This window comes from Osmia lignaria, chromosome 3 (assembly GCF_051020975.1).
Source record: "Osmia lignaria lignaria isolate PbOS001 chromosome 3, iyOsmLign1, whole genome shotgun sequence".
Classification (NCBI taxonomy): Eukaryota; Metazoa; Arthropoda; class Insecta; order Hymenoptera; family Megachilidae; genus Osmia; species Osmia lignaria.
In genome coordinates this window covers 11,955,057-11,978,400 of record NC_135034.1, presented here as the reverse complement: position 1 = coordinate 11,978,400, position 23,344 = coordinate 11,955,057, and the positions used below count along the sequence as shown (strand labels likewise).

At 39.0% G+C, this 23,344-nt stretch overlaps 2 protein-coding genes across 2 annotated transcripts; one reads left to right on the top strand and one right to left on the bottom strand.

Annotated features, from left to right (window-relative positions):
* Window positions 1–393: 393 nt before the first annotated feature.
* Miga (mitoguardin) lies at window positions 394–23,059 on the bottom strand. The gene is made up of 9 exons (XM_034332704.2): window positions 22,717–23,059; window positions 22,366–22,516; window positions 22,122–22,265; window positions 2,679–2,866; window positions 1,869–2,000; window positions 1,385–1,497; window positions 1,133–1,301; window positions 794–1,027; window positions 394–711 (listed from the first exon to the last, which is right to left on the bottom strand). The coding sequence occupies exons 1-9, from the start codon at window positions 22,807–22,809 to the stop codon at window positions 394–396; spliced, it is 1,542 nt and encodes a 513-aa protein (XP_034188595.1). The 5' UTR covers window positions 22,810–23,059.
* On the top strand, window positions 5,206–20,563 carry uzip (beta-pore-forming protein unzipped). Its single transcript, XM_034332706.2, has 5 exons — window positions 5,206–5,683; window positions 17,954–18,152; window positions 18,363–18,748; window positions 18,954–19,288; window positions 19,362–20,563. Exons 2-5 carry the CDS (start codon window positions 17,954–17,956, stop codon window positions 19,858–19,860), a joined length of 1,419 nt encoding a protein of 472 aa, XP_034188597.1. The 5' UTR covers window positions 5,206–5,683; the 3' UTR covers window positions 19,861–20,563.
* Window positions 23,060–23,344: the final 285 nt, after the last annotated feature.

Below are 23,344 nucleotides of genomic sequence, written 5' to 3'. Positions count from 1 at the left end.
AATAATATATTAAAATTTATTTTTACAATAAAATAACTACCAGTAAACATCTTGTGTGATGTTTTTGTACTAAAAATGTAAATCCCGATGCAAGGTACAAGAGAAATGCCTAGAAAATAAAAAATCTACAAATATGATTAAAAAGTAGTTTAACAAAATTTGTACAAAATATTCTACACATAAATTACGGGAATAGAGAGAGTAGGTATTTAGTATTGAAAGTGTAAAAATGAATGATAGTGTATAAATTGCAAAATGTATAAATAACGAACTCTGCTCCTATTTCAGCTGATTTAGCTATAATTCTAAATCTATCAATGAGCGTCGTTTACCATCGCCTCGTTTATTTAACTACATTAATATTATGAATATATTACTGTGGTATTCGATTAATTAGCAACCTTCTAAAGAAAGCCTTTGATTTATATTTTCAACTCTTATCTTCATTTCCCTGAGTAGATCTTCGGCAAGGTTATCAACAGTGGTGTACCTTACTTTAAAGAAATTAAATATATCTACAAGGAATTCAATAACCTGATCTCTAAAATATTGACAAGTAGAATGTAGACTTCCTTCCGGACCTAAGAAACCCCATACTAGCACCGGGGAAATTTGTTCAGAAATTGAATAAAAGTGGGACAAAAATCCTTTATCATATTTTAACATCCGTCTTTTACCCACAATCATTGTCCAAACTGCAGTTCCGATTGCCTTGAATACAATTCATAAAAATATTAGTAAAAAAATCAAATTACAAGACTATTATCATTATCATACCTATTTTCATACTTACAGTTTCACGAAAACTGGCCGATATCCACCTATTCTGTAAAATAGCTCTAATCGAAGAGGACGGCTTTTCAACTTCTTCGAACGCATCCAACAAAATGAAATCGATAAGAACATCATAGAAATTCATACACTTAACGCCTCTTGCAGTTAATTCCTCTTCCATGATACTATGATTACTTGATTCTTGTAGAAACTCCAACATCCTTTCATAATGTATTAAATAATCCTTTGGATCCTAATATTAGGGATCATTTGTTAATTATCTATTACATGCTATTCTATGATACATACACTAATTCCATTCTTTTTTTGTACGAGTAATGATATATGTTGTGTATACCCTGTCTGCATACATGATCAAATCGCTAATAACTTGTCGGCCTATGTCTGCAATCCATGCTGACGCAGACGGTATAGTGAACAATTTTGTATACGCTTGTCTCAAACAATAAACTTTTGCTAGATATTCAACATCCGAACCGCATCTAACCAGTTCTGTATGTAATCGCCTGTAATTAATATAAATTACAGTAGGTGACTCTTGTTATATCATCGCGTAAATAAAACAATACTAGTCCATGTAAATTCTTACCTACAAGGAATACCTATGTCTTCGTGTTGCTTAAGTGCAGCATGGTACAGTCTTTGCTTTTCGAAATGAGGAAATAGCTCGGCGAATTCTTCGAATTCGCGTAAATCAGCTACCTGGGTAAATAAAAATATTAATTAATATTTAATATACTAGGCCGCCATTCGCTTCGTGGCTGACATACTGGAGCGAAGCGATTGATTTGCAGTAAAAGTAATTTTAACATAGTTGGAACACAATATAGCAATTAAAAGTAGAAAACCCGAATTTTAATTTACAGAACACAAATTCAAAGCTCGCGCGATAGCGCGATTAATTTATGATTTTATTTTATATAAACACTCACAGTGACCACTGCGATCGGTTTGCAAAGAATGGTCAAAATTGATAATCTAGTTTTTGAGTTAAAAAGTCACCAAAAAATCCCTATCAGTCATAATAGCGGAGCTTCGCTCCAATTAAATATTTTTACAATCTATTATTTTACCCCATCACGCGCAGACTCGAATGATTCAGGGGAAGATGCAGCATCCGCCTTCTCTTTGCCGGATATCCGGGTGGCTATGTTCGAAGGTTTATCTAAGCTTTCTTCACTTTCATTGCGGAATAACACCGAATGCTGTAATTAAAATTGTTGAATGTTAATATAAAAATTATTAATATTCATATTATTTACTCATATAAAAGTACATTTATCAATGGACGGAAACGCGAGCACGTACATCGAGCTACTCATATTCAATTGTGAGAGCATTTTATACGCTTAGATTCGAATGACCGCAGTCGCGGTGCCGTGAACTTCCTATGTAATAGTTCCTCCTTGCGTCAGGTCAAGTGACTCATTGCGCTAATTACACGCGGCCAGTTATCATTTAAATTGGATTAATTCCTGCACTTTTTTTGAAAAAGCAATTGATGAGTGGAGTAGAATGGAATGACACTGAGTGACGTAGAAAAGATTTCAGGAGAACGAATTCAAATTCGAATGCACAAAAGCGCGGGAAAATCTTCATGATAAATTAACGCGTATTCGCTTTAAAGAAAATTCGTATTAAAGAAAAAACTAGCGTATCTTGATAAATTAATTACTAATAAATTGCATACGCTTCGATAATTAAAGAAGTGACGTAGAAAAGATTTCAGGAGAACGAATTCAAATTCGAATGCACAAAAGCGCGGGAAAATTTTCATGATAAATTAACACGTATTCGCTTTAAAGAAAAAAATAGCATACCTTGATAAATTAATTATTGATAAATTGCATACGCTTCGATAATTAAAGAAAAAGATAGCTTACTTGATCGATAAAGAGAAGTTCTGCGTGGCTCTGGATCTGATAACCCAAGTCAAGGAGTTCCTGGACATCGTGCGTAAATGCCGCATCCGCCTTAGACGGTAATGCGAGCGTATCATTATTGAGTGAAGAGCTGAACGCTGTAAGAGCATCCTCCCAACAATAGAGCGCTTTTTCCAGGGCCTCCAATCCTGTGAAACGTTTTACATTTGTCAATTTTCATTCTCCCCCGACGTGTAACGTTACAAACGACGAATTTCAACTCGTTTAATTCGTTTTCGCTAAATTGTACGTAGGCACACGGTTAAAGTAAAAGGGAAAAACGTAGAGTAGGTTAATCGTATAATTTCCATATTCGTTGCCGCTCACGCGACATCGCGTGATCGACAGTGACCGGCGGCAAACGTACGCGTTAATTATTTATTTATAATACTAAATAGCAAAATAAGAAAGATACTTTGCGACCATAAAAGTACCAAATGGATTAATATTTTCAAGGGAATCGGTGGATTAATTCGATTCACCAGGTTCTCGGAAACTCGTATACTGCTTCTTTAACGATACAAATACGGTTTTCTCGGTTTGCCGCCGTCGTCGATGCAATATCTGTGTTCTCAATCTTGAACACGTATATGGATTTAACTGTATCTATGATCTTTATTGTATCTCCATTCTTTTTGTGTCTTGTTATTAACAGAGAATACTGTTATTTCTACGATTAGTACGTACAAAGGAAAAAAAAAATCAAAGCAATGGTAAATCTTTAAATCTCGAGTAAGATAAGCTGCCATTGCTTTGTGACATAAAATACCATTGTTATTCAAAACGAACATTTCTTATTCGTCTCTTCCTTTAACGCAACCTTTCAACTCCAACCGTACGGTTCTCCGTTGAGTATGTATCGCTAGGACTTGTTACCAGAGACTTGTGCAGTTACAATCGGAGAATATATAGAAAGGGATCTAAACGCTTTCACTTTCCTCTCAATTTAGGCACCACTCGAAGCGTGCACACCTCTGGAGGTTCTCGTTTGTGTATGGAACCGAATCGCTAAAGCTTTCTACATAGGATAACTGTTTCTGGCCAGTTTTTTCAGTGGAAGATGAGAAATATTGATTCGACATTTCGAAACCGGAATTCTGACCTTTCCATCGGCACACGTTCGTCTGTAATTATTTTTTATTACAACATTCAAAAATTTCCAGGTAATTAAACTAAAGTGGTAATAGGATTCGAGTGTAGGCGGATGGGTTACGGGAAGATGTTCTCAGACAACCAGGAAATATGCCTTGATGGAAAGCTCAGACGACGAATGTCGCGACTTTGGTACTTGGCACTCGGACAAGAGGGCAAAGGTGTAAGGTTCAACGACTGATTTTCCAACGGCAGAAGATTTACAAATGAGAGACCCTGTTGGCCGGCGTGTCAGACCAGTCAGCAGAGTCGAGGGGTTGAGAGCGCCTACTTAACGTTGTCACACTGTCGCAGGATTTAAATTCCGAGTCGGTGACGGCATTCTGCGTATTCAACGTTTTGTCACTTGTAATTGGCGTACACGCGAAATTCGTCAGGGCGGAAATCGAGCGGACCGTATCAATTAAGAAGGATATCCATGTCCTAAAGGCGCGTCCATTATCGTCGATCTGTGATCAGAATAAACTTACTTTGTACCTACGTCAATGCTTCTCTATAATGTCCATTATATATCGCCACCGACATAAATATGCATAGATTTATTAATTTACCGACATCATCAAGAAGAGTAGCTACGATCTCTGTTAATATATTCGGCAAGATGCACGTAACCTCTACAAGGTGCAAAAACGAATGGACCCTCTCCTTTTCAATCGGTATTTTGATTTTTATTTCAACTGCCGCTGTCTAGAGGGGATGCACAAAGAAAAAAGAAAATATGCGCAACAGAGGGAGCAAAGTTGGGGTGTTTCCCAGTAACGTACCTACACAACGATCAATCGAATACATTAATATAAACTTAATACAAAATAATATACTTAGATACTAAGGGAACAATTTAGGGAAATAAAATTATGTATACAGTTAACAATCTGTATTTTAATTAGTCGCTTATAACGGAAGATCGAACTTAAAAACATTGAAATAATAAAGAAGATACATGTACAATTTCTTAAAATTCAAATTCAATCGCTGTCATTTAGTTACGAACGCTTCGATAGTAATTCATATACCGAAAGTATGAGATAACCTAGAAAGTGTAACACGAACCGTGTCATTCAACTCGTGATTGCAACGTAAAGTGTCCTTTATTTAACGAAGAAGAGATTTTATGGGAGAGTGTTTCGCGTCCACGAGCCACCGTTTATATCGAAATTCTTGCATCCCCTATTAAAGAAAAGATACCCCAAAGTATCCAGCACTGCGATGCTGCCGGATGGTTGGCGTCAATAATACCAAAGTGACGTAATCCTTTTCGAGGTTGGTTATTGGAGGATGTGTCATCCAATGGGGAGGGGTCGATACGGCAGCTGGGAGGCGCGCGCGTTCTCAAAGTGTGTTCCAGGCACGCGTTGCGGCATCGCGGCTCGGCGCGCTGCTAGTGCGCTGCTGGAAACCACGGCGTCGTACGTTCGAGAGAGAGTGTATTACTTTTCTATGTTAGGAAGAGGGAGATCGAATGAAAGCAACACGAGAGAAACGAGGATCGCGAGAGAGTGAGCGCGCAGAAGAAGAAGGGAGGGTGGGACACATTGAGTCCTCGCGCTGGCGTCAGTTATTCGGCTTGCCGCTTACTTGGCGGGTGTAGTGCGCTCTTGTTACTTCCGAGGATCGTATCGTACTAACGGGGGACGTTGACACGCGACATTTACAAACGTAAAAAAATAATAGGGGAAACTGACTTTGTAACACACGTTCTGGCTACCGCGGTTACAGAATAATACACACCGGACGACACCTAGTGCCCAGACCGCGTAATCCCGGTCCCATTGATGCCAGTATTTGGACGCTCGCATTATTAAGATAATGCAATAGTAAGTACGATTGTTTCCTTCTTTACGATTTATTCGACACACCTTCGGGCTGTTTTACGGGCGGGTTCAGGAAAAAAGTTACTAGTTTACCCCAGTGGTTTCATCTATCAATGGGACTGCACACTTCAGACAACTATGTACACTATTATACATATGATTTACACTGAGATATAACCTTTCAAATATGAGAAACAAACATTCAGTAACATAAAAAACAATTAATAATATTTCGCCATGCTGTTCGATGAGTTTGAACTATAGGAAGAGGGAAAGCTTAGAATTCTACATTTCAAAATATCACGTTATTCCTGGTAGGATCTAGTTATACGAGAGGCAGGAAACGACGAGGCATATACCGTTTCATGTTCTTCCATTTCTTCTTCTTCTTTTTTTTTTTTTTTTTTCTATTGATCCACTGGAACTGTTTGAGATCAGGTATACTTTGTGTATAGGTCAAGTTCAGGGGTCAGTACATCGTACCCGTTGGATCTTGAATAAAAGTGAATGCCGTAAATGTAGCAATAGCACCGCACCGGCAGATCGATGGAGGTGCCTGGTGCGCTGGTGAACTTGGAAATTTCCCTAGCACACGCGCACTTCCTGCACCCATGATATTTGCGTATCCGTTAGACAGCATTTACCCTGGTCACACGAGGAGCTATTTTACTTTCATTTTAAACCTTAAAGCACGACATGCGACAATTACGGTGTCTTCGACGTGTTAAGCCTAGACATTACACGATGGATACACGAACGTGGATGATCGTAAGCGTTCTATATGCAACTTCCGCGTGATCAGAGTAGATATTAACGTAAATAGAATTCAAAGGATATAATTGAACTAATACAGAACCATCTAGAGAAACGAACTTGAAGCGTATTTCCTTCTGGATTATTGATCGCCTGGCACTGGGGTTGATTTTAAAAAGAAAATGGAAAATGCTAACGTTTCTTGGGGAAGTTTATGTTACATCTATAAATTAATGTGGATATGTCCTAGTGACTTGGTTCGTCTTCGTTTTCAAGATATGGAAAGTGGTATCGATATAAACCACAAATGGTCAGGCGCGTTCCAGTTACTCAACTTTTGCTTAATTATCTGTTAACATACTGATATAGTGTTTTTATTTAAATACACTTTCAATTTCGAATTCGAAATTGTTAAACTTGAACATTCTAGATATTTGCACGAATTACCCGCATTCAACACCCACATTTCACTTTTTACCGTGAAAAGTGGATGATATCGTTCGATAAACAACGTGACCTCGTAAACGATACGAGAGTTAACACACGTGGATAATTGAATGGTTAAGTTAATGAAGATGCAGAGCGTAGAATGTTGAAAGAAACATAATCGCGTTCAGAGGATAAGGCACGCCCGATAAACAACACCGTAATTACACGCGCAACGTCGATGCTCTTTTATTAACAAACCGTGTCAGGCAACACCGTTTGATTATTGAAATTTATCAGAACGATAATTGAATGTTATGAAAGCCTGTAATGTGACCTGGTAAATGAAAGGAACAGGAATATTTAATAAAAAAAGTATTTGAGACAGAAGAAAACCTGAGAAAGGTGAAACTTTTCCATCGATTGAACACCTTCGATGGTGAAACGAATGATGGACAGAAGGGGAGGAAAAAATTATTAATAAACCAAGTGACACCTTTCTAATCAATCATGTAGCTAGAACGTAGACGAGCTGTCGATGCATGCAAATTCCACGGGTAACTAGATACATGACATGATCGTGTCAGTTATTAGGTAATAGTGGATCCCCTGTCGAGGATGCTTCGACCCTGATACGGCTAATAAAAGTGACATCATTATCGCTCGCCGCAACGAGCTTTTAACCTACGTAGCTCACTCTGATTTTCATAATCTGGTTCACATCGTCATGGTGCCTATGCACCATTAGTAGCAACCTCCTCTAATAACCAACGAATCATTTTTATAACAGGTGGCATTCACTGTAGGAGCCATTGGTGCCACAAATTTAATAATTGTTAGGTTAACATTAAAAAAATGAAAGATCTGACGAGATAATCATTAGAAAGAGGGTGGAAGGTGTACACACGCGATCAAATCAGGCTTCGGCAAGGAAAATAGGGTCCCAGCTTACCACCCTTACTCCTAGGTTCCCCTAGGGAAAATGCCAATCTGGCACGAGGGGCCTCCTTTATATAGGCCCGTCGCGGCCCGCCCCTCGCGCATCAACTTTTACGCGGGAAAATTTGAATGCACATTTACTCCGTTATTCGCACTTTTCAATAAAATACTATATTTTATAACACTAGAATAATGAAAAATTATAACCTTTTCTTCTAAATTACTTTTAATATTAATATCTTCCCGAGGGTAGCCTGATTTGAACGCGAGTGTACCTCCCACTTGGAGTTTGTCTCCGTAAAGTAGACCAATGGAGGTCACATTATATGGCCACGTCAGCTGCGAACATCTTCTGTATCTCGATAAAATCGAGGTTCAGTGCCTAGCACTCTATCCTTATGGTAGTTGCATAAAGGACTTATCAGACGCCATTGGATCTCTTGTTCCATATGTTAAAAGATTTCAATCTCTGTGATCGTATTTAGAATTATTTAGCACTGGTCCTGAGAGAATTCTTCCGTACTGACTTCAGAAGACTTTTAGGATAAGTTTCAAATTGAAATTCCTTTCAATTCCAACGACAGTACCAATGGGTACTTGAATTCATTGAGATCATCATGGTATTAAAACTATTTTGAACGTCACCCTCGTAGGCGTGATCGGCACAAGGGCTCTCATACGCGCTGGAAACAATTCCAACAGGGAATTGTCGAGTATCTTGGAAAGTAGCGTAAGGTCGTCGAGGAAATACCGACAATGCGGCAGTGGTTGTTGGTAATTATTCATAGAAGCGATACGAGGACGACCGTGTTTATAGCTCGTTAATCCTTCGCGCCAATTCTGATCGATGACAATGGATCATCCTTCGAATCGAAGCTAACGGAGAAAGCTATCGAATCGTTCTAGCGGTTTTGTTTTTACGATGGGATATTGATGATGATCCTTTTTTACAAATTGTAACCAGCTGAATCATCGCGAGACGATTCGCGAAGGAACGTCAGCATAGGTAACAGAGAAAGGAACACAGGATCAACACCGTTATACCCAGGAGTAAATGTTCTACGTCGTTTCCTGAACGGCCTTTGGATCTCGTTTCTATTTCTTTTTTTTTTTTTACCCAACACTTTCACGAACGATGACGAAGGAGAATGGTCTTTTCATAACGCGCATAAACTGAAAGAATGGTACAGATCTTTCTTGGGATAAAAGAAGGTGAAAAAATAATTTCTCTATTGTAGAATTGCTAAATTATTGCTAATGGAACGTTAATTGCAATGGAGATTTACTTTGGACGATTTATCAATGTTGCTTCAAACTGATAAGATTTATTATCTTGAGGATACAAGGTACATACATTGAAGAATCATTCAGAGACGTTACTGCACTACTTAATAATTTTCCAAGAAAAATAATTAAATCCAAAGAGGCCGAGTGTCAGAAAACATGAGCGTTTAAGGAGTTCAAGGAGCATGAATTTCAATCTCTCGAATGAAGAGTTAAACAGAAAGTCCATGAATCCGAAGGTGGAGGACGTGGATTAAATCACGTCCGAAATAAACCGTCGAGGAATTAACTACGAAGCTTTCAAACATCGGAGTTAATTATTCGAACGGATTTGCATACGAAAGAAAAACATTCATGAAGCTTTCGAATCGATAACAGACGGACTGGTGGAAAAAAAAGGGATATTATGTATAAAGAAGATGAAGCACAATTTTATACACGATTATTCTCTATAGCCGGTGGTCACGATTGATAACAGGGGACTAGTCCGATGGGTGGCTCTTAAATTTTCAATGCACTCACGGGCAATCGAGCGACGGAAATGAGTTTAACAATGACTGCAGAGAGAGACGATCCGGTTGCATAGACGCCCTTGACAATGATAAATAGATACTGCAGCTGGTGTTGTACACTCGCGGTCAAATCAGGCTTCCCCAGGAAAAATGGCGATGTCCTGGATTCCCACCCTTCCCCGCCGACATCTCCGGGGAGAATGACGGTGCAGCGAAATGGGCCTCCTATATATAGGAGTCCGGCCCAATCGTGCGCGCGTTAACGTTTACGCGGGAAAATTTGAATTGATATTTATTTATTTTTCGTATTACACTAATCGAATACTGTAAAATTATTAATTTTCTAATTGGAATTAGTATCTATTAAGGCGAAGAGTGTGAATAAAAATCAGGTATTAGTGATAATTAGAAATTCAATAAGTATTACTACATACGTCTATTTTCAACGCGTTAATTATGAAAATATTATTCCTGTGGAACGAGCTAATGGAAAAGTAATTTTCCGAGAGGCTAAGATTTTACAGAAATTAAACCTCCAGTTATTGATCGTTCGCAGAATTGCATTCGATCTCAGGGAAACGAATGATCCCACGGGAACAAGGATACAACCGGGTCGCCTTAGAAACGCGAAAGCTGAATCAATATCGAAATTCATCCATGAAAGTTAACTATCGAAAACAAATATCAGGAATGGGCATAATGAAAACTTGATTGCATCGACATAAGGCAATTAAAAATCAACTCGCAGCTGAATATGAATCATTGAGTATCCGATGATTAATTTAAAATTCATCGAAATAAGTCCAGAGTACTAATAGTAAACACAGAAGAAGAAGAAGAAGAGAAAAAGTTCACCTTGAGGATGTATGCAAATAAATCTAAACCGGTGTAAAGACGGAGAACCCGATGTAACTTACGCGATACTTGCGACACCGGTTTTTTGGCCGAAGAGAACGGCAATTCTTCTTTTTTTCTCACGTTACATCATACACTCTGAGAATATTTTATTGCTCGAGCTGTCGACAATCGCGGAACGACTTAAGCACTAAGGTCGAACCGCGCCGTTTCCACGAATCGTAGTTTCCTTGACCCGAAAATCTTGGAACGAGTATACGCGATTCCTTGGAAAGTTACCATAATTCCCAGTGGATCGTCATGGATAACGTCATTTATTAACCCCTGTCCCGCGTCTACTAGAGGATTCGTCAGACACCCGATTAGTTATGAATCATTAGCCTAAGACCCCTCGCTATTACATGGCTTCCTGGGCCGGCCCTGAGATTTCGGAGTCCGTGGCGAGCTACGAAAAAGGGCCCCTTCGCATATATGACATATAAAAAAAAGTAGCCCAAATAAAATTTATAAAATTAAAGCTTGTATATAATTAATTTAGATTTGATTTACAACTCTTCTTGCATTCTGAGCACTAAAATCTTCTTATGGTGACCCTGGACCTTGGGGGCCCTAGGCGGCCGCCTAGTCTGCCTAGGCCCAGGGCCGGCCCTGATGCCTTCTTAGTTTAACTCTCTTCAATTTCTTATATTCCACATCCTTGCCTCTTCCGGTATGCCTAAGGGCAAGGAAGGGTTGGCAGAATCTTCAACGGATATGCGCGCGAAATTTCCAGTAGGCCATCCTCTTGCCCGACGATCTATTCCCGTAACTTTACCCGCGTGCTACTTTGACCGACCATGTCCGAAAGCTTCGTAAAACGTTCCGTGGCTATGTATCGTTTTCATTTCTGCGCGGTACTTTTGGTCGCCAACGGCACTCGACAAAGGTAAAGAAATAAAAGCCCAGCTTCTTTTGTTCCATTGTCGGTTGTTCACAACAGACGCGTGCAACCGACAACGAGACGCAGCGGGGGTAGCTGAGGTGTCTCTCCGTGACGTTTGCTTTGTTGCCCGCCAGAATTTACTTCTTCCTCGTCATTAACGTAGTCTGAAGGACTTGTCGCTTTTTTTTTTTCCCCACCGGCTGAGGGTTACAACTCGGGGCTAAGAAGCGACCAAGTATCAACGAGTGCGTTCTCTCCTCCGTGTGGATTGCTTCAGGGACGCGGCGGGGGTGTTATCATGGTAACGCTGATAGCGTGACCGTGGGGAAAGTCGATACCTTACTCATTTCGTATTCCCGTCGCAAGGGCATGCCCTATCTTATTGCTCTACCAAACAACAACCTCTGATTTACTCTACTTTTTCTTTCCTGCCTAGGACACGAACCAATTTTTCTCTCACGGAATTGTGCCAGACGTAATTCCTACGTTATACAATAAATAATAACGCGAAAATGCGGAAGTGACCAATACGCGACACCGTCCGAGTGTCAACTAGTGCGCCGAGTATAATGATGGGAAATTTCAGTAATTTTTCTATCATACCAACGATTTTCTCACGCGATGAAAATTGTTTAATCTTCGCGAAATCGAGGCTAAGTTCATTTATTGTACGCGTGTTTGGTAGCGACTGATCTGACGAAGATTGATCCGATTATTATTTACCCACGGGGCCGCGATTGTAACGCTAGTTCTTCGTGGAACACGGTTCCCATTCTTTTCAAGATTTCTGAATGAACTTTAGAAAATCTTAAATTTAACCAAGTTAAAAACGGTCTCACGGTAGAATTTATCAAGAGCATGTTTGCTCTTGAAATACCATCGCTCAAGGTGTTGGACAATTTTTCTGGGCATACGATAAAATATCAAACGGACCAGTTCAAAGATAGGGGTTGACACTAAAGAAGGAATATACCGAACGGTATCGTTTGTCGCTGCATAAACGCATGGGGACCGTAATCTATTTATCAGTGCATATGTGCCCTCGAGACTGGCTCCCTTTCATGCGCAATCGACCGATACTCGTTCCTTTTACGTTGCCAAAGGTCTCAAATATCCGCACGAGCACGGCTTTTACCTCCGTCTAAAACGCGACCTTCGATGCTCGAATCGTATTCGTAACCCATTATGAATTTACGTGAACGAAAAAGTAGCCGAGTTCAATCTAGGGACTCCTAGGGATTCGAATTCGGGCCTAGGAATTTCTGAGCCTGCGAATTCAGAGCTAGGGATCCCTAGACACTTATCTGCGAATTCAGAGCTAGGGATCCCTAGACACTTATCTGCGCAACAACGTGTTTTTATATGCGAGAATCAGAGGCGCGTCATGGAATCAAGAATAACGACGAGAAACGATTAGTAATTCAATTAAAACGAGTTGATTCCAGGATGGCATTCTCACGTCGAGATATTCAAAGAGATAGAAACGACGAGCCACGAATAATGCCGTAATGGATTGCGTGAACGCGTTTGCGAAGGCACGCGATAGCAGTAAACCGAGATGCAAAGCTCGGTTGTCGTAGGTAATGGTGTTGTAAACCGAGAACACGGGAACGCGAATCTGTGATCTCTCTTTATCTGGTCCAAATGAAATTTCGAATCGGTGATTCATAATAAACATCAATTTTTATTCTATTTTAGTACACGCCAGGAATTACTCCGTGGTTCGTCGTTTAATGGTTAAAGTGTACGTAGTAAACATAGTAAATTGGAAGTCACGGTTTCAATTCAAGAAGAAAACATGATATCATCGTCTTTCTTAAAATTTTTCAACTACGTGGACAAATATATGACTCAGTCAGAGCCTCGATTCAGCTTGAAACGAAATAACGACCCACCGGGGATATACTTTCTCTAAAATTACAGCTCCAGAGGTTTCCGTAGCTAATTCAGCGTGAAAGTCAATTATCTAATTTCATTGGTAACGTTTCACCATGGGATACATCAATATGTTTCGCAGAATTTTCCTGCCTGGAGAAAGGTTTTTTTAATTGGAACAGAGTATCCATTTGATAATTATACTTGATTACTGCGATTATAGAGTACCGTGTACAAGGTTCTTTTCAGTGTACCAGTCGTGTGTTAAAAATGCAAATACCAATGTGGAATTCTAGGAATTCCTAAGGGTAGAAATTGGGAGCTAGGAATTCTCTAGGGTTTAAACTTGAGCCTAGGAATTCCCTAGCATTTAAACTCGGACCTGGGAATTTCTTAGGACTCAAATTCGGATCTAGGAATTCCCTAGGGTTCAAACTCGGACTTAGGAATTTCTTAGGACCCAAATTCGGATCTAGGAATTCCCTAGGGTTCAAACTCGGACTTAGGAATTTCTTAGGACCCAAATTCGGATCTAGGAATTCCCTAGGGTTCAAACTCGAGCTTAGGAATTTCTTAGAACCCAAATTCAAATCTACAAATTTCCTAGGATTCAAACTCGGACCTAGGAATTTCTTAGGACCCAAATTCGGATCTAGGAATTCCCTAGGGTTCAAACTCGAACCTAGAAATTTCTTAGGACCCAAATTCGGATCTAGGAATTCCCTAGGGTTCAAACTCGAGCTTAGGAATTCCCTGGGGTTCAAACTCGAGCTTAGGAATTCCCTGGGGTTCAAACTCGAACCCCTGGGAATTTCTTAGGAGCCAAATTCGGGTCTAGAAATTCCTAAAGGTCCAACTTCGAACCTAACTACACACCAGCCTCGAATTGTCTACAGATCCTAAGATATAATCAGTCTCCATCCGGGCATGTGCCTTCGGGTATGTACCTCGACAAAGATCTCAATTAAATAAACTCTCCGGTATGCTCGGCTCAAATAAAAGTTCCGTATAGTTAAGGTCAGTAGGTCGGCGTCGTATCAAATGAAATATACGAATCCAGTCTGACCGAATTACAGCAAGGACGCGGGTAGTCGTGTTAATAATGCATGCGGCACACGTAAGTGTCCATCTTTGTCCGTTTACCCTTTCGCCTGTAAATCATGTCGTCGTTTGATGCATCATAGGGTTGCGACCACGTTTCCCTCTCTTCTCTAAATTTTTCTTTCAATTACACACGCGACTCGATTTCCTTTGATGTACCGCGGACTGATATTGAATCGCGTGGCCGCAACCAGTCTATATACACGAAAACCACACAACGAACGATCCTTTTTTCATCGTCGAATCGAGACTTCGTGAAAATTACCCTCTGAATAGAACGGTGAATTGACTTGAAATTCAAGTGAGATTGAAAAGGAGGATTGTGTGTATTATTATCGAGTTGCAGACGGGAAGATTGTGAAAAGATGTTTAAAGAATTTATAAGTTTCTTCTCTTTCGATTCTTTATGTATTTGGAGATGGTACTTTTAATTGATCGCTTTTGTGAGGACTAATAAAAGTCTGGGGATTGATCCAATTATCCGTAGAAACTTAAGATCGTTTCATTTGATCAATGTATTAATCTGAATAATTAGAGATCAAGTTTTCTGGGTAACATCTATCTTCTTCCAAACCACCCTCGGTGCGTCCAACTAGAACTCTCTTAAAAAGGAACTCTAAACGGAAGGTGTTAAATAGTTGACAAAGTGTAAAGAAACGTGCAGAAAAAAGCGTCGGTGATTCGGTAAGGTGTTAAACGGTCTCGGCTCACTTACATCACGGCCAATTTACGCTCTCGTCACGTTGAATCGCGTGGAAGCCGGAAAATTATGTAACCGAGATTCCACGATAGCCACGATTCGCCAGTAAAAAGAAAAAAGCAACAGGGATCTGCACCAAGGGGGAAAAATAGTCTCGGAATGCTCGTCACGGAAAGCAGACGGGATCCGTTCCTCATGAATATTAATTTCGCCGACCTCGAGCAGGAAAAAAGAACGGCACGGTCGCGCGAAACTGGTGGCCGACAACATTATCAACGACTTCTATGTATTGATATACAGGCAAAAATTAATAAGATGTTATTATCAACAATACGTTCATAATCAAATAAGATGCCGAGAGTCAAATAGTTTATGCCACTGGATCTACTTCCTGGACCAAAAGGCATTCATAACTCAATACGTGAATGCAGAATGTAGAAATATATATAAGGGCTATGAAAGCCGGCCCCCACCTGGCATAGGGACTTTTGGTCATTACCAGTCAGTCATTTAACCCTTTCGCTACGGCGGACTTGCTCGCGAATGCGCTATCCCGGTACGGGGCAGTCCTAACGCAGACGCACTTAAAAAATAAAAATAACATAATAATAATCGCGTAATATAAAATTTAAAAAATTAAAAAACATTAGTGACCAAATTGAGTAACCTCCTTTTTCGAAGTCGGTTAAAAATAAAATAGAAATTAAATACAAGAAATCGGCAACTATAGAAATAACAGCGTAATAATATTCTGCTCGACCAAAGTTAAAAATGAATGCGAAATTCACCGTCTACATAGTGGGGCGGGAGACTAAAGTCACTGTTAGTAGCGAAAGGGTTAAGAAAAGCTAACGGGAGAACATCCTGTTGGATGCCAAGGAATATCCTACTTCCCAAAACCAATATCTATGCATCAAGGGAACCGGTTGCAACTCCTACGACGTGTCGACAGGTCAACTATTACGCGAACACCCTCGCTTTATCCTATTATTTTCGCTCGAACGACGATGGACTCGGTCGACGTGACATCTTGGATTACCAGTGTCACGGTCAAACTTGGGTACAACTAGTTCTTCCTCCTTTAAAAAAAACGTTAAAAAAGAGCTAATTTTTCTCCAGGAAAAATGGTGACGAGTCGTTGAATGTTTTCGTATCCCAAGTGAACCAGAGGATTTGTGAAACAACAGGCTAGGGGATTCTATTGCCAGTCATTCAAAGTGCTCGACCAACCATCACCGGTTCTAGCGTTCCACCTAGAACAGACAATGCGATATCTCCTGCATCGAACCCTTTTTTCCTCGTTTTTCGATCACTATAGGAACAATACCGACATCCGACGAGAACGGAAACGTTTCATCACCTCAAACGATTCAGTTCAGATCCCGCGCAACGCACTCGTTAAGGATCACCCTATTTTAGATAATTAAATTCTCAGGGATTCAAGGAAAAGTTCGGATAAAGTTCTTCCATTTCAATGGAATATTTTAAGTCCGAGGAAAATGAATTTCTCCAGTGAGATTGATCCTGGTCCCGGTCCAGAATCAGCTGGAACGGCAAACAGATGCTCTTTTGTCCCCATGGATAGAGCGTTACCCTTTTGTTCAGCTTTTTACGCAATGGGACAAAGAATGGGCGCTTCTTTGTGATCTCTTTCACCCGGCCAAAAGTGGATTACCCACGAACTTCGTCATTTGGAACTAGCCCTAAAGCCAAACTGCATTCTTTTCGCTTTTCAAGCAAAAGCTACCTTTTCATTTTTATCCTTTCAACCCTTCGCTATCAAACATCTCGAAAATAGTTTAATCCAAATGAATTTAAAAAATAAAGCTAGAAACCTAGAAATTATGCAATCTACCTTTGATTCCTGCTCGCTTTAAAGTGCAACCGAGCGGAATACTCGGATGAAGAGCAAAAAGGAAACGCAGTGGGGCACCAACGTTATAAAATAAGTGTATTATCACGTAAACGGATATGCCACGGAACCGTTACAGTAACTTGTATTGAAGATATACCGGGTACTGGAGCTAACTGGCGCGTTCGCATTTCCACGGGATCGTTTCCACTAAAACATTAAAACTTCCCAGACCCCGAGCAAGATTTACTCTTACGTCTTATCAAGCTAAGATTACAAAAATCATTAATCGTTAAGGTATCGAAAGGTATATCTACCCGGTAAGGTTTTATGCATTCAACGACCGAATCTGTCTAATGTTTTTTCTCTAATGTTAACTTGACAGAAACAAGAAACCGTTTTCGATGCTATCGGATGAAAAAGTCTCGCTCGTTGCATCGGCGAGTTGTGTTTCGTTTCGCCGGCATTAACTGAAGCGAAAACACAGGAGAGTCAGAGAGAAGCAAGGTAGAGCACGAGATCCAGTTATACTCGGGCTGTGTTAAAGATACGCTCTGTAAGCAGAAACATAATCGCAAAGAGGAGAGATACTACTGTTACAAAAGTTAAGGTCGCTACAACACGGCAAAATCAAAACGTTACATAATCTATTCACTTCCTATAACTATATTACAGATTTTTCAAAAAAAAAACAAACAAAAAACTGCACCTTTTTCTTTCTTCTCCGTCCATTATGCGCTTCCGGGTCTATTAGAGCAGAACAACGCTGCAAGGCATTAAGAATATTAGTACAATTATTTTCTTCAGAAAATTTTTTAAATTTCTAAAAAATACACAAGTTTAACAGGAAAGAATAAAAATGAAGATACTCAACGTTCTCCACAGAAAGCGGAGAAGAAGCTGTATCCGAGTGTCTCGGGTTACCTCCTCTAATTAGCCAGCCGGTATCGTAATAACGATCTCGTTAGAGTGTCTCCTCTCCGTTTACCACGTTCAACCCTTTTTACACTGAATTTCAGCCAAACGTTTAAGGAATATTTCATTCGAATTTCAGATGTGTTGGCAAAGGATCTACCTTTCTGTAGGGCTGTTCGGTGTCCTACTGTTATCGAGCAACGCTGACAACAGCGTACATATTTTATCGAAGTACCAACAATTGGTGACCTCGTCCACCCTCAACTGGCTACCTCGCGCCCACTATGATTCATCGAGGGAGATAGTGATCGGTGGTTTCGAGATCGAAGAAGCAGAAGGTAAAAAATGGCAAAAATAAAAGAAATAAAACGACAAAGAACGTCTCCGTCGCACCTGTAAACTCCCCTTAAACTCGAGTCACTCGCTAATTGCTGTCTCGTCGAGACACCAAAGATTCCTAGTCCACGTTTCCGCTTGCCTGCACGAAAATATAATTGTTCAGTCGATGATAACAGTCTGGGAGACGGTTTTATTTTTTTTCTCTCCAGACGACTCGTACAACAATCAAGCGGAGAAGTCGGAAAGAAAGAGACCCCTGTTCGTATGTCGGGTGCTGCACAACACAGTTTTGGTGGCTGGAAGCCAGAGAGGCGACGAGAAACGATGCACCGTGACGATTCACGGTAGCGTACAGTCGTACGACAAATACGAGCTGTTGGAAAACGTCGACAATGCGGCCCGCGTCAACTGGGAACACTGGGACAAATACAAGTCAGCCCCTATCGGCGCAGTGGCGGCGGAAAAGATGTTCGTCGCCCGACACGCGGTTCACAATGGCAAAGAAACATCCCCGGACGCGACGACGCGGTACACCCATTATATAGGGACCCTCAATTCGAACGACAATTTCGCGACCATCAGCTACGTGAGGGACGTGAGTAATTGTTTCTCTGCGTGCAACGTTTCCCTTCTTCAAGAGCTAACCCTTTCTTTGGGGGAGGGGATCTGTTTCTCTGCGTGCAACGTTTCCCTAACCTAAACCTAACCCTTTCTTCTTATTTATTATTATTATTAAATCTGTTAGATCGAGAAAGTAGGAGGGTCGTGTTCCAGGGCATAACATTTTTATTTCATCTTAGGACGGCACCGAGGGGTCGGCAAAATCCGGCGACGTTCTGGTGGAAACGGAACCGATATACTACGACCTAAATCGAGTGAAATTGAATTGGCCTAAAAAGCGTGTGATCAAACGCACGGCCCGTGTACTGGGCGAGGCGATAATCGCGAATACAGGAGAGGAGGCTGCGAACGTGGCCAAAGCTTTCGGGTACGCTTACAAGTACTCGGTGTACTGGGGTCAAGGACACGCTATTCTGAAAGGCCTAAATACCTCGATCACCCTGACGAATGGGACCACTTTGCCGAAGATCGTATGGGGCACTATGGAGACCACCAATCGTACGGACGTGTACACGTAAGTGTGGATCAATGAAGAAATTTCTATGTTCTATATGTATATAACATTCTAATTTGATTATTTGAAACAGGGTAGAGATATTCTTGAAACCCGGGACAGGACTGAATGTTACTTTGAAGGCGAATTATACTGATATGGAGGTACCATATTCTGGGACACTGATATCTCATTACGAAGATGGTGAAACTAAATCAAGAGTAATAAGTGGGATACGCAGAGAAGAGACTATGTTTGATGTCACACCAGAATTTGGATCCATCTACTTCCTAGGGAATTACAGTCTAGTTCCTACCACTACCGTGCCGCCCACTACGGAAGCACCGAGTACCACCCCGTTGCCATCGACTGTGATCAAGGATATTCATAAACAGGACATGGATAACGAGGACCATGATGAAAACATGATAATAGCACCGAAGAAGTCGGATATGTCCAATATGCAAAGCGACGACGGTGGACCGTTATCGTTGAAGAATAAGGTAGAAGTTTCTTATTCTGGAACCTGTTCGTTCAGACTGAACGCTATGTTTATACTTTCGTTAACGATGATCGTTCATAGAATCACGTGAAAACATCTATGAGAGATTACCATATTTCCCAACGTTGCAATAGTAATATATTCGTAGTACAGTGAAAGGTTATTAACATACATACATACACATTCACATACACATACACAGAAACACAGTTGAAAAAAGAAAAATGAAAAAAAAAAAAAAAAAAAAATTAAGACAACCAAACATGAGATGTTGCTGTAATTTCGTACATAGCGACTATGGCACGAAATAAAAGCCTCCTTGATTAAATTGCTGATTGTCAGATCGCAGTATCAGCACTGACATATGCTTGCCTTTCGAATAAACAGAACTTGATATTTAATATGTACGTTCGTACCGTGTATATTAGGTATCAAGTTTTCTTTTAATGCAAATTTATATATACAAATATATATATACATGAAATATATATATATACACGTTTAGGATAGTAAAGGATGAGAGAAAAGAATACCTTAACGATGAGCTAGCCTCATGAGAATGTTAAGTACAAGCGATTGCAGCCAATGTGTATGTTAACAGGAGTAATTTGTTAACATTACCTCTATATTGTTGAATAACTGAGTGTAACTAATGACATTCCGTCTTTACTAATTCCGCTGTGAATCGATTTTCCAGCTAAAACTATTTTATGCCTTTGCAAAGTGTAATTTCTAGACCTTCTAGAAGAATTTAAAAAGCTTAAAAAAAAAAAGAAAAAAAAAAGGGAAAGAAACGATACATTCTTTGAGAATCGTGTTCAGAGAGTTAGAATTTACTGCAGGTATTATCTCGGGCAAACTAGCTTATAATGAGAAAGAGTCAAATGAAAATGAAAACGAGGGAAAAAGATGCGCGAGTTAATGCAGTTACAATATATATATTTTTGAGATTGCAGTATAATTTTAGAAAAGTGTAAGATTTATAAAGGTGTAGCGAGTAAGATTATGTAGAATACAGGTGGATGGGTACAGATATTTTCTTCTAAACTAATTGTAATATCACAACAGCAGTGACTTAGATATCAAGACTTTGAATGGTACAGGAAAGACTCATTATTTCTAAATTATTAATATTTCTGACTGCCGAGAATGATTTGAATTCTAGTAATTTATGTACCCATCTATCTCTGATGTAAAGTGATAGGGTTTGGAGATTCCTAGAAGATAACTGTTAATGGAAATTGTAATGGTAAAGGAATGCATTATTTTAATTTGTATAGATATGTTAATAATTTATGAGATACATTTCTTTAATAAGCAAAAGAGAAATATGGACTTATTGAATTTCGTGCTTGATTTAAATATATTTTAGTTCAATGCACAAGGAAGAAAATAGTATTGTCATATATTCTTAGGATTCCAGTAATATTTTCTTGCAAATTTATATATGTATATAGTGTATTTCTATATTATTATTAGATGTAATTGTTATCAAATTATTTAATCATTTATAGTTTCTCCTGATGGTATTAATCGTAATATTTTATTACAATTGTAATATCAATGAAAATAATGTGAAAGATTCATTTTAAACAGATGTCCATGGGTTTCTAATATGTAGTATTTATCAAAGTAAGCCTAATCACAACATTGTGATATTCAGTAAAATCTTATGTAGAATATAAAAGAATGTGACATATTCTGTTAAATAATTTGTTAATTGTCATAGAAAGCAATAATTTGTTGCAAGATTGGGACATGCGAGTTTTAGAATGATGTGCGTTTAAATGAAACAGAAGAAAAAAAGTAGGTAGAAAATGCAAGATATAACGTTTAATACTGTGAGCAATATTTTCTCATTGTGAATAAAGTGATGTAATGGATGTAGCCCCCAAATAACTGAATAGTACGTTTATCCAAGATAAAATTAATGAAAGAAATGAAAGATATAGGAAATCTATATATTTGGAAAAAGAAATTACTGCTTATTTTTTAGTTGCTTCTTCATATTACTGTATGCCTTTGAAAAAGTGTTAATAAAAATTCAAATGCAAAAAACTACATTTAACAGTATCCAGGACTACCCTTGATTTTTACAACTACAATTTTCATTCTGTAGATATATTATTTGTGTATAATCTATCATGCTGTACATTATCATGTAAATATAAATGCTATATATACATATGCAAGCATGTGCGTATTTATACCTGCATCTATCGTATACTCTTTATGTTCAAAAATACATATTTATATTGTATCATTTTTAAATTTTAGTAACAAGTGTATTGACATTATATAGTTTCCATTATAAAAATTGTAAGAAATATAATATAGAAATATATGACTCACCAAGAACCCCATACTGTTGTGGAGTAAGTCTTGCATCACCATCTGGACCTCCAGGCACAGAGGATATAAGCGACGCACGATCGCTTATGTGACTCCTACTGCTGGCTTCGCTTCTTCTTGCCCATGATACTTGTGACAATGCATCTACATTAATTAAATATATTTGTTAGAAAACACTAAATATTACACCTTCTAATAAATCGTTATTTTATGCTTAATACTAGTTACATTATTTTCAAATTACCAAAATTAGAATTCTTTGCGCTTGTAAATCTTTGTTTTATATCTCTCAAAGGTCTTCTGGAAGGAGCAAGAGGATGTCTTCTTCGTCTTTTTAAAAACTGTGCTAATCCTCCTAATATTAACGATCCTCCAGTAAGACATATAATAAAAATCTATGAAAGAAAAGCAAAATATATTGAATATTATTATTACACAATAACTATTACATAAAATTTTTGTACAATTACGGTTTTAAATTATTTATAATGATAAGATAATTAAAAAATACGCGGCAATAATTTTTAAATATTATGTAATATTACAATTATCGAATGAAAATGTATTTATTCTAACCTCTAAATGGGATACTTGCTTTTTGAGTTCTGGATAAATTTATCGATGGCAGTGAAATTATGTAACGTTTATACAATGTGACTAAAAATTGGTGTGCATTAGAAATAGACATCGTAAACTATCTTCGTTACAAACAATATAAACGAAGATTTGAACGCGGTTCAAACCAAAGACCAAACATTAGTTTCGGAAGGAACACTGCCAAACCAAATTCGTTTGTGCGGTAAATATTCAAAGTACAGCCTGCTACTATATTCATACAAGATGTGCAATACCCAGAGATTCAAGTTTAGTCGCGTGTTTATTACATCATTGTTCCATTGTAAATACAAGTTAAAAAACATGGGGCCAATGAAATTAACGGATATATTATTCGTTTAACGAGAGAACATACCTGTTTCGCGCAGTTCAGAAAGGCCCTTTCCTCTTATTTCTAACTTCATGGCCATATACTTGGTGGACGAAAATAACTAAATACAGGAAACAAGCGTCCAAAGTATACTGAATATAAGATCACCATATATATGCTCCATGCCGCCCACGCGCCAGAGATGGGATATGGGACGGATTTTCTCACGCATGCGCGGCGATTTTAGCATCAGTATAGTATAAGTTTCAATAAAATGGGGTACCTTAATCACCCTGCA

Coding starts and splice junctions, on each gene's coding strand:
- uzip (XM_034332706.2), top strand. CDS start 17,954: ATGTGTTGGCAAAGGATCTACCTTTCTGTAGGGCTGTTCGGTGTCCTA. Junction 18,153..18,362: donor CGAGATCGAAGAAGCAGAAG/GTAAAAAATGGC, acceptor TTTTCTCTCCAG/ACGACTCGTACAACAATCAA. Junction 19,289..19,361: donor AATCGTACGGACGTGTACAC/GTAAGTGTGGAT, acceptor TATTTGAAACAG/GGTAGAGATATTCTTGAAAC.
- Miga (XM_034332704.2), bottom strand. CDS start 22,809: ATGTCTATTTCTAATGCACACCAATTTTTAGTCACATTGTATAAACGT. Junction 2,867..22,121: donor ACAACAGTATGGGGTTCTTG/GTGAGTCATATA, acceptor AACGTTTCACAG/GATTGGAGGCCCTGGAAAAA. Junction 712..793: donor CGGCCAGTTTTCGTGAAACT/GTAAGTATGAAA, acceptor ATTGTATTCAAG/GCAATCGGAACTGCAGTTTG.